The sequence below is a fragment of the Peromyscus maniculatus genome, chromosome X (genome assembly GCF_049852395.1).
Source record: "Peromyscus maniculatus bairdii isolate BWxNUB_F1_BW_parent chromosome X, HU_Pman_BW_mat_3.1, whole genome shotgun sequence".
NCBI lineage: Eukaryota > Metazoa > Chordata > Mammalia > Rodentia > Cricetidae > Peromyscus > Peromyscus maniculatus.
Window position 1 is genome coordinate 77,090,325 of NC_134875.1, and position 16,482 is coordinate 77,106,806.

The 16,482-nt window shown below is 35.4% G+C and overlaps 2 protein-coding genes across 3 annotated transcripts; one reads left to right on the top strand and one right to left on the bottom strand.

Moving 5' to 3' along the window:
• Positions 1-5,007: 5,007 nt before the first annotated feature.
• On the bottom strand, positions 5,008-10,362 carry LOC102907595 (TLR adapter interacting with SLC15A4 on the lysosome-like). Its single transcript, XM_006992315.4, has 2 exons — positions 8,607-10,362; positions 5,008-7,690 (listed from the first exon to the last, which is right to left on the bottom strand). Exon 2 carries the CDS (start codon positions 7,646-7,648, stop codon positions 6,737-6,739), a length of 912 nt encoding a protein of 303 aa, XP_006992377.2. The 5' UTR covers positions 7,649-7,690; positions 8,607-10,362; the 3' UTR covers positions 5,008-6,736.
• A 2,906-nt stretch (positions 10,363-13,268) lies between these two features.
• Positions 13,269-16,482, top strand: LOC121825713 (SH3 domain-binding glutamic acid-rich-like protein 3). Of its 2 annotated transcripts, none has more exons than XM_042269205.2 (3): positions 13,269-13,496; positions 15,807-15,974; positions 16,331-16,482. In XM_042269205.2, exons 1-3 carry the CDS (start codon positions 13,449-13,451, stop codon positions 16,418-16,420), a joined length of 306 nt encoding a protein of 101 aa, XP_042125139.1. In that variant the 5' UTR covers positions 13,269-13,448; the 3' UTR covers positions 16,421-16,482. The 2 variants fall into 2 exon arrangements, 1 of the variants encoding a protein (XP_042125139.1); XR_006068081.2 differs by having other exon boundaries at positions 13,282-13,545.

Consider the following 16,482-nt stretch of genomic DNA (forward strand, 5'->3'; position numbering starts at 1 on the left):
GTATTCAACTGCTTTACTAATCCAAGACCTCAAAACCCACATTCCACCAACCAGAAACATGGTCATGGCCTGTCACAGCAAGAACTCTCAGCTGCCTCAGCTATAATGAATGCCAGGTGTTGGGTACTAGCTGGCCTTAGGATGGTTGGGAGTTTTAGCTGTTTTAGGGCATTCTTCTGGAACAGAATTTGAAATCAGGATTTGTGTATATACTGGAGCCCACAAACCACTTCCAGCATTCATGCTGCAACATATACTACTCTGTCTGTAATGGTAGGTGATGGTGGTGTTGGTGGTGTTGGTATTGGTGGAGTTGTTGTTGTTGTTGTTGTTGTTGTTGTTGGTGGTGGTGGTGGTGGTGATATTATGGTTCTAGAATGATAAGAAAAGCCATGGGTCTATCAAAACACCAAATTGATAGTATATGGAAGGCTGATAATCTGATTGATTTGAGAAGAAAGCAAACAGGATTGGACCTCAGAAGCCTTAGGTATGAATGCCAGTCTGGTCACTCACTAATTTTGTATGAAATTGCTTTCCTTCTCTCTGAGAATCTACTTTCCATGTATAAAATAATAACATTGATTAAAACTTTGGTTTTCAGACTAAGACACCTCAACTGTTTACTAAATGTGGTAAGGGGAGCAAAGAGACTCTTTATTCTGTCAGTTAGATCAAAGCAACTCCTACTACTTTTTTTCACTCACACATGAGCTCATGTGCATGAATATAATAAAAGAGAAGAGCTTACTATTTATAGTTTTCTCAATTTGTTAAAGTAAAAATCCAACTAGACTATCCACATGGGGCTTTGTGTCTATGTTGTTCTAGAACTCTCCAGTATCTAATATAGAAAATAATTATCTTCCAGAGCATGTATTATCTTGTTTATTTGTCCTCTAGAGGAAAAATATTATTGATATTGCTGTTATGTACTCACAAAAGCCATCTAACTCCATCCTCCTGAGCCTTCAGACACAAAGCCTTACCTAATGGGAAAGTGCTGACCACTACTTGGGGAAAATCTTCTGCTGTTATCTGTCTCCTAATGAAAATCCTACAAAAGTACTCTGTGGATTTACTAAAATAGAATTGAATCCTTAAAGGAAACAGAAAGAACCACATAAGTCCCTAGGAGTCTGACCTTTTCTTTTAACTTTTTCAAATCTACTCAAAGTCTATTTACTAGAAATGTGACCCATTTACAATTATAGAGAGAGATGAAGTTCAGCAAATAGCCTATCCATGTGTCTCAGTAACTCTCCAATAAAAAACAGGGTCATTGACAATTGATGTTTCAATTGATACACTATCTTAATCCATTTAAAGAAGTGAAAGTAAGAACTGTATCACGGGCTGGAGAGATGGCTCAGAGGTTAAGAGCACTGACTGTTCTTCCAAAGGTCCCGAGTTCAATTCCCAGCAACCACATGGTGGCTCACAACCATCTGTAATGAGATCTGGTGCCCTCTTCTGGCCTGTAGTCATACATGCTATATACATAATAAATAAATAAATCTTTTTTTAAAAAAAAAGAACTGTATCACAAGTCTGTGAACTGCCAGTTTCTTGTCTTTAAGGAGAAATTACAGAACAACTGAAGAACCTATCTGTTCATAACAATGACTCAGCAGTTTCAAAGTTGGAATTGGTATACCTTGATTTGGTTCTCATCACTTTAGATATGTTATTAGGTATAATTATTTAAAGGATGTTTTATAAAACTGTAATGTGATGTTGCACATTTATAATTACTAAACAAAGACATAATAAGACCACTTTGGAGCTAGAGACTTGACTCAATGGAAGAGAACTTGCCTAGCATGGTGTAGGCCCCTAGACCACATACACAAAAGCAAAAAGAAGATCTCTACTAGCCACTTAGGAAAAGCACACAGCAATGTGATCTGGGATCTAAAGTTCTAAACCATCTGTGGGAACTTTTAAGATGATAATTATGCAAGTTTTAACATTATGGTTAATTTTTGGACAATGCTCCTCTCTCAATTTACTTACAAATAATTTTTCTGTTTTCATGATTTTCACACATGCATAGCTGTTAAATCTTTTTTTTTATTTAACTGGCTGATTTCTTTCCTTCTTGTTTTTACTAAAGACATTTATTCACCTAACTGCAATTATCCCAGTTTATTCTACTGTAGTAATTCTCATAAAACTAGCCCTTCATTCATCATGCAAGCACACATTATATAGTAATACTATATTAACTGAATGTACCATTTCAATGTTAGCTCCAATCTTAAGAACTTCAGGAATACTGGCTTATTTGGAAAACTAACCCTTGAGAAGGATCAAGTATGAAAATTCCAAGAATCTAGCATAGACTTTATCTCTCATGGCCACTGTTTCAGAGACCCTGACAAAGAAGTTACCCAAGATTGGTTAAAGCCTTTTCTGGGCCCTACAATTGGTAGCTGATATTCAAAGATGAGTATAAATTATACTGACCTATACAAGTACATAATAATAATGTGCTAGGATTCATTCTTTGTGGGAGCCCACAACTGACTGAGTTTCCCAATTTGAATCTGAAGTCTATTCTGAGTCAATAGAGTTCAAGCTTGCTTGCTCCAGGGCTGTGAGAAAGTCCTGATTAGCCCACAGAGTCTCCTTGAAGGGCTGTGAGAAAGTCCTGATTAGACCACAGGAAGGAACACACTATCTAGCTAGACGCAGGCTGCTGATGCCAGCCGGAGGTACATCGAGATAGAAAATGAAACTGCCTGCTCCTTGACGCAAGGCAGGATAGATAGTGGTTGAATGCCTGTGCTGTGCATTGTTCTACCTCTGTCCTTCAAAACTGTATAGAAGCTGACTGTGAAATAAACTCAGGGCTGTCCAGCATTGACTGGCAGACCTCTCGACTCTTTTCTGTCTTCTTCATTGTCTCTTCAATCAGCACGCCTCTACCCAGCTACCCAGCTTACTGTCGGCAGACTCCAACAATTCTTAACTTCCTAAACTTATTCCCTGTCAAGAAACATGATTACACCTTTAATACCAGCACTTGTGAGGCAAAGGAAGGCAGATCTCTAGGAATTTGAAGCCATCCTACTCTACAGAGTGAGTTTCAGGACAGCCAAGGCTACACAAAGAAACCCTGTCTTGAAAAACTAAGATGATGGTAATAATAATCATCATCATCATCATGATTAGAATCACTAATATTGTCAATTTCCATAGAAATACAAATTAATATTTTTTTCACCTGGAACAATGGGACAGAAATTGATTATTTCACACATTACAAATATGCTTTGAAACCAAGAGTACTGTCATATATGTGATACCCATAATGAAAAAATAGTATGAAGACTATTAAAATCCAAACTATACAAAACCACAACCATAAATGAATATTTTTTTCAAACACTAATGTAAGCAGATACGAAGTCACAACAAAGCAGCACACCAAACACATCATCTTTCTATTTTTTATGAGTTTAAAATACTTTTTAAGTTTTTGAGTATGTGATAACATTTTATTTTGATCATATTTATCCCTATTCACCAATGCCTCACAGATCAAACTTTCATGTCATAACCATCCTTGTGTCTTTATCTCCCTTTTTAAGGCATGGAGTCTCATTAGTGTTGGGGATATATATATATATATATATATATATATATATATATATATATATCCTTGATTGTACAGCCATTTACTGGAACTTATTAGACCTACTAGGAGCCACATCTTAAAGAAATCTAACTCCCTATACTGACAGCTATCAATTACCAATACCTCCTCAAGTAAGGGTGGGTTTCATACTGACCTCCCTTCTCTTTGCTAGGATTTTGTATGGCTTGAGTATGCAAAGATCTTGTGTATGCAGTCACAACCTCTATGAGTTCATACATGAAACTATACTATTTTGTAGGGAGAACATTATTTCCTTGCAGTCATCTACCAGTCTTGATTCTTATATCCTTTCTAAATGACCCCGGAGACTTAGAGAGGGGGGTCATGTAATATAAATGTCCCATCTAAGGCTGAGGTCTCTCTGGTCACCTATTTTATGAACATTGAACAAGTGTGCATCTCAATGGCAATCTTCTACTACTACAAAAAATAGAAAAACTAAAACACCTTAGCTGATGAGGTTTGAGAGATGTACTAACTAATCTATGGGCATAGTGAAAAATCACAAAGGCCTAAATCCTAGGACTTTGCTAGCCATAATTTTTCATTTATTCATTTATTTATTTTACAGTCTAACTGAAGTTTCCCCTCCTCCCTCTTTTCTCAGTCCCTCCCCAACACCTCCTTTCTGCCTCCCCCAATCCACTCTTCCCCCATTTCTATTAATATACTGGCAGGCCTCCCATGGATGTTGACAAAACACAGCATATCAAGTTATAGTAAGACTAAGCACCTTGCCTTGTATTAAAGCTGGGCAAGTTATCTGAAGATGGAAAGATCTCCCATGCTCATGAATCAGTAGAATAAACACAGTAAAAACAGCCATCTTACCAAAAGCAATCTACAAATTCAAAGCAATCACCCATTAAAATCCCAACACAATTCTTTACAGACCTTGAAAGAACAATACTCAACTGCATATAGAAAAACAAAAAAACTCAAGCTAGCTATAACTATCTTGAACAATAAAAGAACTTCCAGAGGTGTCACAATCCCAGATTTCAAACTCTACTACAACAAACTGCATTGTATTGACATAAAAAGAATCAGGTGGATTAATGGAATCAAATTGAAGACCCAGATACAAATCCACACACCTAAAGACACCTAATTTTTTACAAAGAAGCCAAAATTATACAATGGAGAAAAGAAAGCATCTTCAACAGATGGTGCTGGTATAACTTGATGTTGGCATGTAGAAGAATGCAAATAGATCCGTATCAATCACCCTGCACAATACTCAAGTTCAAGTGGATCAAAGACCTTAACGTAAATCTAGATACACTGAACCTGATAGAAAAGAAAGTGGGGAATAGCCTTGAATTCATTGGAACAGAAGACAACTTCCTGAATAGAACACCAATAGTCCAGATACATCATCTTTATTTAATTATTGCATTACTTTAGGTCATTTTAATCATGTGAGTATAGACATATAATAGGTATTTTAATGAAGTGGGAAAATATGCATAGGAAAGGTGAAATTTTAAATCTGAAGCTATAAATGTAGTTCTAAATTTTACAGTAGCTAAACATTCTTGTTTTATATAGTACTATATAATCGCAACACTATGGATATACCTATTACATAAATGAAATATTACTACATATTACTGTACCTAAGAAAATTATCCACAACATCAATGTTGTCTAAATACATTTTATTCAATTTTCAAAAGTACAAACTTTAAAACCAATGTATTTTTATATGGGTGATCTGTATTGAAATGTTAAAATCAAACAAATCAAATAGACAGAAAATGCAGTATTCAATCTCTGCAAGACAGTAAATCAGTTTTTCCAAAACCTTTGCTCATTGTCTTTCAGAATCAAACATCTGAGTGACTGAAATTGATTGGAAAAAATATGGCAGATGATGATATGAATAGAAGTGATGAAGAGAAAAGCAAGATATTTTACACCATTACTACTTCATCATAAAAGTTGAAGCTGCAAAAATGAAGAAAATGTTATTAAAAGTAACAAGCTATGAAGACATTGAATTGGTTCATTCTATAGAATCAAATAAAAAACAATTACTTATTCAGAGAGGATTATTAATACACAAAACATTAATATGTAACACATTCAAAAAACTTTAATAACAGAAATCCATAGCACTGTATTTTATAAGCAATAGTGTATAATGATCATTTCACTATTCATAGGAGAAATATGAACTGTTAGCCCTGAGATCTTGTTTCCAATTTGGCAATAAAACACAACATTACATAAAGTGTATTGTATTGATTTGGTTTAAATTTCAAATTTTACACATTTTCTTTCATTTCAAGCCAAGATCATGATTGTAGAGAATCTGAATAGTGTAAACCATTGCCAAGAGAATCTCAGAAGTAGATAGTGCTTTGCTATACACTTCAGTCACTCAACTTAGGTGCCTTCCTTCCTCCCAGCCTTCAAAACAACCAGGCATAGAGCAGTGCTTTACCAGAGTTAGTCCTTCTGTCAGGAGAGTTCAAAATATCAAGTTTAATTCAAATGGAACCAACAGATTCTCCATTTTTCTTTAATCTTTCCTCTACCTTTCTTACCAATACCAGCCAAGTTGTATTTTTCTTTCTATAGTTTCTCTCAATTTACATATGATAATGGTATACATAACGTACAAAACAAAATCTCCCAGGCTATTCTCCTTGTCTTGTAAGTGATCTTATATACCACATATAAGTGGAAGGTTATCTAAACACTAGTCATATGCCTCTAAATATTTCTGATACAGCTGCTATGGCCTCTTAAGTAGCTTACAATTATGGACTCCTCATACCACTTTTGTGATAAACAAAGCTTAGTGACAATAAGTACATCCAGAGCATACCATCCTGAATGTGCTAACTACTAAATGAGTCAAAACAGAAAGAAAACATAAATGGTCATAATTCTTAGTTGTACTTATCTCCTACAAGAATTCAGATGTACAAAGATAATCATTTCTCCAAAAAGTAACACCACCACAATGGAAACTCAATGAAGCATAAAAAACAAGAGAATACGGTTGTTATTGTGGTCTCTTATTTGATTCAGTCAATATTTAGTTGATTCCTACTACAGATGTCACACAAGTTCCCGACTAGTCTGGTTTGATATTTGTAAGTTAGGTGTGCTTAATTCAGTACTATTTCGATGGGAAGCATTACGAAGATTATAGAGTGCTAAAGAGTGGAGAAGGGCTTCTCGGGCTTTGGAGGCCTCTATGTTCTGCTCTTGAGAGATTTGAAGGCTAATTTGATTAACATTATTCATCAGTATATTAGAGGCCATGAGGTTGGTTATAGAGAGGCACCTGGTAAGATTTTCTTCCAAAAACTGTTTGTAGAGTTCATCTACCTTTTTTTCCATGTAACTATTAAGCATAGAATTAGAGAGGGGTTGCTTATGTAATAGCATACTTTTTTCTCGAATCTCATCCCCATTTAATAATTTTGAAGTGGATGTATTCTCTAGAGGCTCAGTTTTAGGAGAGTGGCCCATTGATATATCCACTGAAAGTAAAAGAGGACCATTACAAACATCGTCATGGGCGTGTTCCACAAAGCAGCCAGAATCATACATGTTTCTAACGTGGTCACCTCCTATCTGTAGGTCAGGATAATTCTGGCAAATACTTGTACATGACCAAGACCGATATAAATCCAGTTGTGTGTCATCATGTCCCCTCTTTGGAATGGGCAATGCAATGGATACATTTCCTGGAAGAAGTGTACTTTTGAATTTTGCAACAGGTAGCTCATCCACAGATTTCATTTGAGATGTATTATCATCTTCTTCAGTTAGACTTCCTTCTATAACTTTCTCTTGATTTCCCATCTTAAGAGGAGGAGGTGAATTGTCCTGTATATTTAAAATTTTATTTTCCCAATTTTCCTTTTCATCATTTGATGTCTTCTTACATCTTAGTGGCTTATGAAATTTTGCATGTTTCTCTTCTTTGTAAAGGAATTCTGTTAGGAAGGCTTCTCCAAGCATTTTCTTAGGCAAGTTCTTCTAAAAATATGAGTGGATATATTCCTACAATATAAAAGAACTAATTAAGGCAATTCACATTAAAAGTCAAATAAGAATTTTCTCTTACATGAACCATGTTTTAGGGAAGAACTGTTGCTTAAAGAACAGAGAATAAGACTCGAAATATGTTGATTCCTTTTTAATACTGTTTAACAATTGGGAATTTACTTATTTCTGGCTCTCAATTTACTCACCAGTTAAATGATAATATTACCCTCCCCCACCTTTTCATGGGGCTGTTGTGAGGATATTACATAGCACTCACACAAGCATTTAAAAAACGCAAACTCTAGGATATGTATAACTGTCTATATCCAGCTGTCTTTTAGTATTTAGTTAGAAATTAACAAATGCCTAGCCTTTTACTGCCCAAAATTCCACTTAAAACACTTAACTTATGAAAATTTTCTGAACTAAATTATAAACATAGCTATCTCTTTTCTCATTAATGTAGGTATCTCAAATTTACTACTGTCTTTTCTTTCCATTTCTTTTTAAGTTTTTCTTTTTATTCTTTTTGACTCAAATCTTTCTTCCTTATTCACTTATTTCATTCTTTTACACTACCAATTAATGCAATTTTAAAAGTTTAAAATTTCCCTATAAACTCCTGTGTAAAAAGTTAGGCATGTTGGTTCACACCTGTAATCCCAGCAAACAGCAAGCTGAAGCAATAGTATAATAATTCAAGGTCAGCCTCGGCTAAATGGCAAAACCTGCCTCTTGCATACCAAAATAAAAGCAAACAATAGAAGAATGAAAACTATCATTCACCTTTATTCAAAACAGAGCTTTCATTTCACAAGTCTATAGTATATATAATACATGTTTCCAGGAAATCCATTTATGTGAATGTTTGAAAGAATTTGAGAAGAAAATGAAACAGCAGAAATCAAACAAAGCAAGAGTTTGGACTTACGATGTTCTCCAAGTATCAGGATACCGAAGGATTTGGTCTTCTGAGATGCCAACAGTTCAAGCTGAGAAAAAGCCTTTTCTCTCTGGTTCGCGTCTCAGTGTCTGCTTACATCTTACAACGGAGGACGACAGCTTTAGTCACGTAAATTGGTTCTGCTTTCCATTCATACCCCAGGACTGAAACCCTAATAGGAAAATGATGTGGGTTGGTCACATGTGTGGCATGGTAATGACCATGTACCAAAAGAGGATCTGAAAGTGTTTATTCAAGTTTCCAATGACAGAGAGTGGGAAAATATTAACAGCAACAGTTCTTCATGTATGTTAAGACAGAAACAAAGTTATTTTCACTTTTAAGTAGGGCAAGAGTGGACAGTCTCAGCATCTTTCATAAAAACAATTTGAAATAAAGCAAAGGAGCATCAAAAAGAAAATGAATCAATAAATTGTGATACACCAGTGACATGAAATACTAAATTAAGCATTTCTTTAAAAAATACTTTTATTAATTCTTTCAGGGGTTACACCCTTTAAAAAACTGTCTCTCCCTCCCCCTCAGAAGCCACCAACTGTTGATAGACCTTCAGTTATGGTTGGAGGAGGGAGTCATGAGCCACTCTGCCCTTCATGTTAGAATGGTGACTCGCTTGATCTTGTACAGGTAACCACAGCTGCTGTGAGTCCATGAGTGTGCTGGCCAGGTTCTGTCCTGAAGACACTGTTTTCCTCTGCTCCTTCCTAACCTCTGGGTGTTACAACCTTTCCACACCCTCTTCCACGATGATCTCTGAGGAAATGGAGCATTTCTAATGATTTTTGATACTAAATTGATTGTTTCTTTGATTTTGTTGTTTCCAACAGGTAGCACTGGCTGACCTAGAATATGCTATGGAGAACAGACTGGTCTTAAACTTGTGACCATTCTCTTGCCTCTGTCTCTCAGGAGCTGGGATTGTAGACATGTGTCAACACACTTGGCTACATGGCAATCATTCTAAACTGTCATATAGATTATTAATTTAAGAAACACATTATTGTCCATTTTACAGAAGAAAAGGCAGAGAAAAGGGTTATGTATTTGTTGACAGTCACAAAACTAGTAAGTAACAGAACTAAGATTTTTAGCAAAAAATTGGATTAAGAGCACTGCAGTATATGTTATGGATATGTGTAAAGTATGTGCACTGCAGGGAAATAGACACAGTTTGACTCCACCATGAATTGTGTGTGTAATATGTCAAACACTATTCAGAATATTCCACACATACCAATTTAATCTTCATAAAATTTCAGGAAACAAATACTATTTTTCCTTATGAGGAAAATGAAACACAGAAAGAAGTTAGGGAACATGTTCAGTTTCAGAGAAGTGTAAAGAGTAGTTTGGGTTTGAATTCAAGTAGCTTAAAAATCAAACTTCCATGCTTAATTTCATTGCTGAACTAGTTTTGTGCTTTTCATTGCCTTAATATATGTCAACATGCTAGTGAAAAAAGTGATACAAATCAAATTGTTTATAGTAGTTTCCTATGAAGAGAAAGTGACAGGAAACAGGTAAATTGATAATTTTACAACTTACTTTCTATATTTCTATATGAGTTGAATACAGGTGTAATTACTGTGTATCTATGTTGTACTGGGATACTGAAAGACAAAATACTTCACATAGATAAAAGACTTTTCTATCATCTTTAGAATATGCTTTACCAAGCTTACAAAGGTCACACCCATTTTTGAATGTCTTTTAGTAGCACATAAAAACTTCCAAAGAAGATTGACAAGTACACTTTTAATATACGTTATATTTGGGGCTTGAATTAGTAATATATCTTTTTTATTATATTTAATAACTTTAAATAAATCAAAAACAAGCTAAAGACAGATCTCATTTTGTATGTCATACCAATAAACTCCTTTTAGGTTGTCAAAGTTATCCTCCCATGAGAAGTACTGCATTATAAGAGCCCAGTGAAGTGAGGAGACATGTCAATAGCTCACACTAGAAGATAATGGAAGAATGAAGAACTTAGAAGATATATTCCATCAAAGCCACCACAGAAGACTATTTAAAAAGAAACTAGAAATTCTGAATCCCTCTTTATATTCCATCATTTTGGTTATATTCCATCTAGTTTCTTCCCTTCATCCCTACATCTCACAGGCACAAGTTCCATTAATGCCCTGTCCTTAAAATGTCTGCCTTTCAAACCTAGCATTACCTTTCCATACTTGATAATAGCTGATTCTAACCTTGTCCCCCATAACATTTAGCATACTAGTTGATCAAACTTTTATATAAACCTAAAGTCATCAAAGCCTTCTGCTTACTCAATGATTAATAAGAATATATATATATAATATATATAATAATAATATATGTATACACACAATTGTGTGTCTCAAAGTAAATTAATCTTAGGCAAGTTTTTCATTTAAGCATCATAGCAAATCTTCAAGGTATAATTATCTGCAATTTTATACAATAATAAAAAGCCTCAAAAGTATTAAAAATCAAAATCCAACATGAAACCAAACTCGATTTCCACTGTTCAACCCAGTTTCCATCTTCTAATTTCTCTATGTACTCCTAAATCTCAAGTAACCAGATTACGTAATTACAGAGACAAAAAAACAGGAATGATCCCATTGAACAACCTTGCCATCTACTTGGAGCCTAATATCAGTGATGTCTTATGTAAGCATTTGGAGCCTAACTCTCTCTGACCAGTGGTAACTGAACCAAAAGCACCAGTTTCAAGAAAGGTAAGTTACTCTGTAAAATTTGCTACTAATAAAACAGGAAGATAGCCACCTATGTACAGAATGTACTAACAGCCCTTGAGATATGGCCAAAAACTTCCCTCTCAATTACTGTGAGACTCCCACGTACTCTGAAGCCTTGTGATGTCTTCAATGTGAAATCATCAGCCGTGTCTTTGCAGTCTATTTCAACAAATCCTCACTTTTACTCTCTGTTTTCATCTCTGGTGAATATCTTTGGTAAACACATTTACAGCCTGTGCATTTCTGGCTTTTCAAGATGCTATCTCAAACACAGCATTCATGACTGTTCCTTCCACCTTAAAATGTTTTATTATCGTATTTTCCCAGCAGTATACATGCCTCAAGTTTGTTAAGTTCTGTTATTCCAGGATGCTTGCCTTGACCCATGTAATATGGTTTGATTTGATCTGCATTGTATTTATCTCATTTTATGGATTCTCACTCGGTTCCTTGAAAACAAATACTTTGTCTTATCCATCGATGTTATCTCTAGCACCCGTCAATAGTAACACTACAATGAAGCCACACACTTGCACATGTTCAATTCATTTGATCTCTAAAATGATATTGTTGGATAGGTACCACCATCCTCACTTCAACAAAGATGAAATTTTAACAAACTCATTTGCTCCAATCTCGCCGACCTCTTCCTCCTTCACCACTAGGTCTCATGATATGTATCCAGGCTGGCTGTAACCCTTTGCCCATCTAAGCATGTTCTCGAACTTCTTCTGGTCTTCCTGCTTCCATCTCCTTCTGAGAGCTGGCATTACAAATATGTGCCACTACCCCTGCTATATATGGTGCTAGGCATGGACCCAGGACCTCAGAAGCACTCTACCAAACGAGCTGCATCTTCGGCCACAAATTCATTCTTATTAGTGGATAGAGCCACGTAACACAATATTGTCTTATAGAAAAAAATAGCATACTTAAGACCTTCACTCCCATTATATATCCACTTTTGGCAAACTCCTTAAGTTACAAATGTTATCAGTATCTTCCACAATCAAAACAATAAATAAATAAAGCTAGGGGCTGGAGAGACGGCTGTTTAAAAGTGTGTATTAGTCTTCAAGAGGACCAGAGTTCAATCCCCAACATCAGTATCAGGTCGCTTCCAAGTGGTTCCCTGTAACTACGGGCCATTCAGGGCTGCACTCACGTGCACACACCTTCACACAGGCACGGATATATAATTAAAAAATAATTTTTAGAAATCTAAAAAAAATATAACTAGGCAATATACAGTGAAAAAAATGAACTATGGTTATTTCGAAGAGGAAGCAGACATTTTACACCGGGAACAGAGGGGGTGGGGGAGAAGAGGAAGTACTAAGAGGGGTAGGGGCTGTTGCACAAATTGAAGGGTTGGCCTCATGACGCAAAGGGCAAGCCTGCAAAGCACATTTCAACATGGGAGCTGGGTGGGAAAAAGGAAGAGAGAACTTTTCTGCGATTAAAATGGGGGCAATGTTTCTATGTTGGTCATGTCTTCCCTGGATCTGTTTGTATCGTCCTTATAAACTAAGGCAACACGACTTTGTCTCTTTGCTTCACATGCCACACTGTATTTTAATGATTTTCCTCCCTTGTCTCGGTCCCAGAGGAAGCAGTGGTGACCAGCAAGAAAGCAGCAGGCCTCCCTTCCTAAACAGAGAAAGAAACCCCGTCGAGTGCAATTGTTTTTTCTGCTCCACCCCAGCCCTTGGCAGATGGGCTGAGAAAAGAGGTGTTAGCTAGTGCGTATTACTCTAGGGAGCACAACCTCGACTCCCCTCCCTTCAGGGCAAGGGGGTGGGGCTTTTCTGATCTCTAGTCACTAAGCACCAGCTTTTCTAAGTAAGAATGGGCACCAGCCTGCGCCACAAGGGGCATATTGCTCCTTAGCCAAGCCTGAGTGCAGGCCCTTAGCAACCCTCACAAAGAAAGCAAGACTCAGCCAAGCTCTGTGTTCAGTCTTCAGGAAAGCGGTAACCAGAAAGGGAGCTGACCTCAACTTACCAGCCAAGGGTTCGTTCGCTCACTACTTTTGAAGATCAATCGCACATTGGAAACCATGAGTAACATTAAAATTTATTATACCAGCGTATCATGCTCTAGGGAGGTGAGTAGGAAGGGCCTCAGCTGGAGGGAAGAAACAGGAGCAGATTAAGGTAAAAACACTGTAGTTGGGTACTTCAAGATTTTGCTAAGAGTATCATAGCCTTTCTGCCTTTTTAACTTTATTTTATTTTATTATTTTATTTTATTTTATTTTATTTTATTTTATTTTATTTTATTTTACCATGGTGAATGGAGGTGGGACATGCAAGGACCTACCAAAAGGCTGGTTAACTCTCTTATTCAGACTGTGCTCTAAGAATTGACTGATATTGAAAGTTTCTGGTATCTGGAACTCAACTACCTTAAGGAACCCATTAATTTTGTCAATATTTCAAGTGTGCAAGAAATAATTGAACTCCATTTAGGATGGGAGAAAAAAATGGCAATAAGTGTATAGCAAAAATTCCCAGAGAAAACCAAGCAACCCATAAAGGAGCCAATTGTTTATTTCTAAGAAGTTGATACATTTGTGTATGTCACACATTTCTTACACAAATTAAAGTTTAGATGAATTACTTTCAGCAATATTTAGGAAATATAGAACAGCGCTGCCCAATAGAAACATAATGAAAGCTACTTATGTAACTTTAAATTTACTAGTAGTCATTTAAAAGAGAAAAAAGTGAGATTAATTTTAGTGTATTAAACACAAAATATTCAAAATGTCATTGCAAAATGTAATCATTATGAATGTTAGTATGTTAAATATTTTTATCATATTGTCTTCAAAAGCCAGCATGTATTGTGCTCACATAAAAACTGAAGGATTAGAATTTTTGCTCTTAAATTTTTCACTTTTACAACAACCACTAAATGGTTGCCAAGCATTCATCACACCCTTGCTGCATTCCATACACTATATCTGAAGAGAGGAATGAGATTTGATCTCAGCCTAGGAAAAGTAGATTGCTTTTGTATAAAGCATGGTCAAGTAGATTAGTGTTTTTGCACAAAAACGAGAAGCAGTTTTAAAGAAAGTAAACTATGAGATATTTCACTCGTTTTAAAAGAACAACAACAAACAGCATGTGACATATACTTTTGGGTATAAGAACCCCAAAGATGCAATACACTAAACTGCTGATATATGACACTCAAACTGTTGCATAACCATCATCCTGCAGGGATGCTAGAATGGATTATTCTTGGTACTCAGCATTTCTAATACTGTAGATTTGAGGTGGAAGTGATGCTGATGCTGCCAGTCTGTGAATCATGCACAGAATATCACTGCTCTATTCAACTGTTCTCTTAATGGGTTCATTTGGAAAGGTTGAGAAAAATACTCTAAGAAGATGACTCAAGTCCCATGCAACATATTTTGCAATTTAAAGAAGTAATAAGAAAGTGGAAACATTGGATTTTGGAATTTTAGAAATTTCTCTACTGTCCTTTGGATACAGACAAGCATTTTTGAAGTATGACTGACTCACACCTTCTGAACATCAAACAAAAAGCTTACTGACATGCACATCTACAGAAATCCCACTTCAATAAGCTGGGGTTGGAGCTTGTCAAATGGTTTTCACAGTCTGGTATCCAAAGTACCATTTGACAACATTACTCAAGATACCACATGAAAATGCAGAAATCTCAGCCTTACCTAATATTTATATTGTGGTTATTCAGTTTTTGGTTATAAATTAAGTTTAAAAACAACCAGCAGTTGCAATTTTACTTTAGGCATAGTGTGTATTTTAAAAGAAAGTAAAGTATGAGAAATAGTCTGTTAGTGTAGGATACAAATTTGGCAATTCAAGCATACAACACAAGTTAGCCATTTTTATCCTTTATCCTTTTTTTAGGTCTTAATTTCATGAGGCATTTAATTTTTCATTCCATTTGCGGACTATTGTTTTCCCTCTTCTATATACAGATATGTAAACACACAAGTTGTTTGTTTTAAAAGCAAGGTTTCACTATGTGACCCAAGCTGGCCTGTAAATCGCTCACTATGGCCATCTTTTTCATTTTTTAGAATGTTGATTGTACAAACATTTCAATATATATGTGAGTTTTCTTATTTTGCCACACATCTTTTCAAAAAAAAATCTGGGGTCTTGTTCAATTCCATATTGTGCAATATATGTGTGTGCAACATAATACATATGACCAATAAACTACATATTATATATATAACATATTTATAAACATGATCTAACAACAAAATTGCATAATTGTTTTTTAACCCAAGCTTGCCACCAATAATGGCTGTTCCTTTTTCATGACATAATGGATAGGCAAGACAACAAAACATAAAAGCATTAGGGAAAATTGATTAATAACATTCTATCTCTTTTTTACTATCTAGGTAAAACAAAGACAAAACGAAGTTATGAGGATTTTGGATACTTATAAAGTTAAGTATGAGTTAATAGATATAGCTGTCAGTTCCCAAGTACTGGAAGAAATGCGGACTAAAGTTGCCTCTCCTAAGGCTGCACCACCTCAGATATTCAATGGCCAAGAATATTGTGGAGTAAGAATGAATAACTGTTTTATTGGTTATATTTCATAACATAAAGTCATGTATGTGGGTGGAAATTGATGTATGAGGTATGAAACTCAGGCTTACTTATCTACAGAATAACTTAATTGTGTTTCTAACAACAAGACAATTGGTATTTAATACTAAAAAGATTGTCACTTCTTGGTGAGGTATAATTAGGTATATTTTTATCATTCATTATAATATGCAATAACTGGTACACTAGGGAAATTATTCACCTTTCTTAGAGTTTGCAAAAGTCTGGGCATAATAATTAGCAGACAACACATGAATTTAATTTGTAATTAAGAATAATCAGAACCAATTGACTACAATTTTATTTTTAGGATTTTATGACTTTCCACGATGCCAAAGAGAACAAGGAAATTCTGAAGTTCCTAAAGATGGAGAAAATGGACAATTTTGATAAATGGTAAATCTATCATGTACTCTTAACTGTAAAAGAACTACTCCATTAAAGTACCACCAAAATACTGGA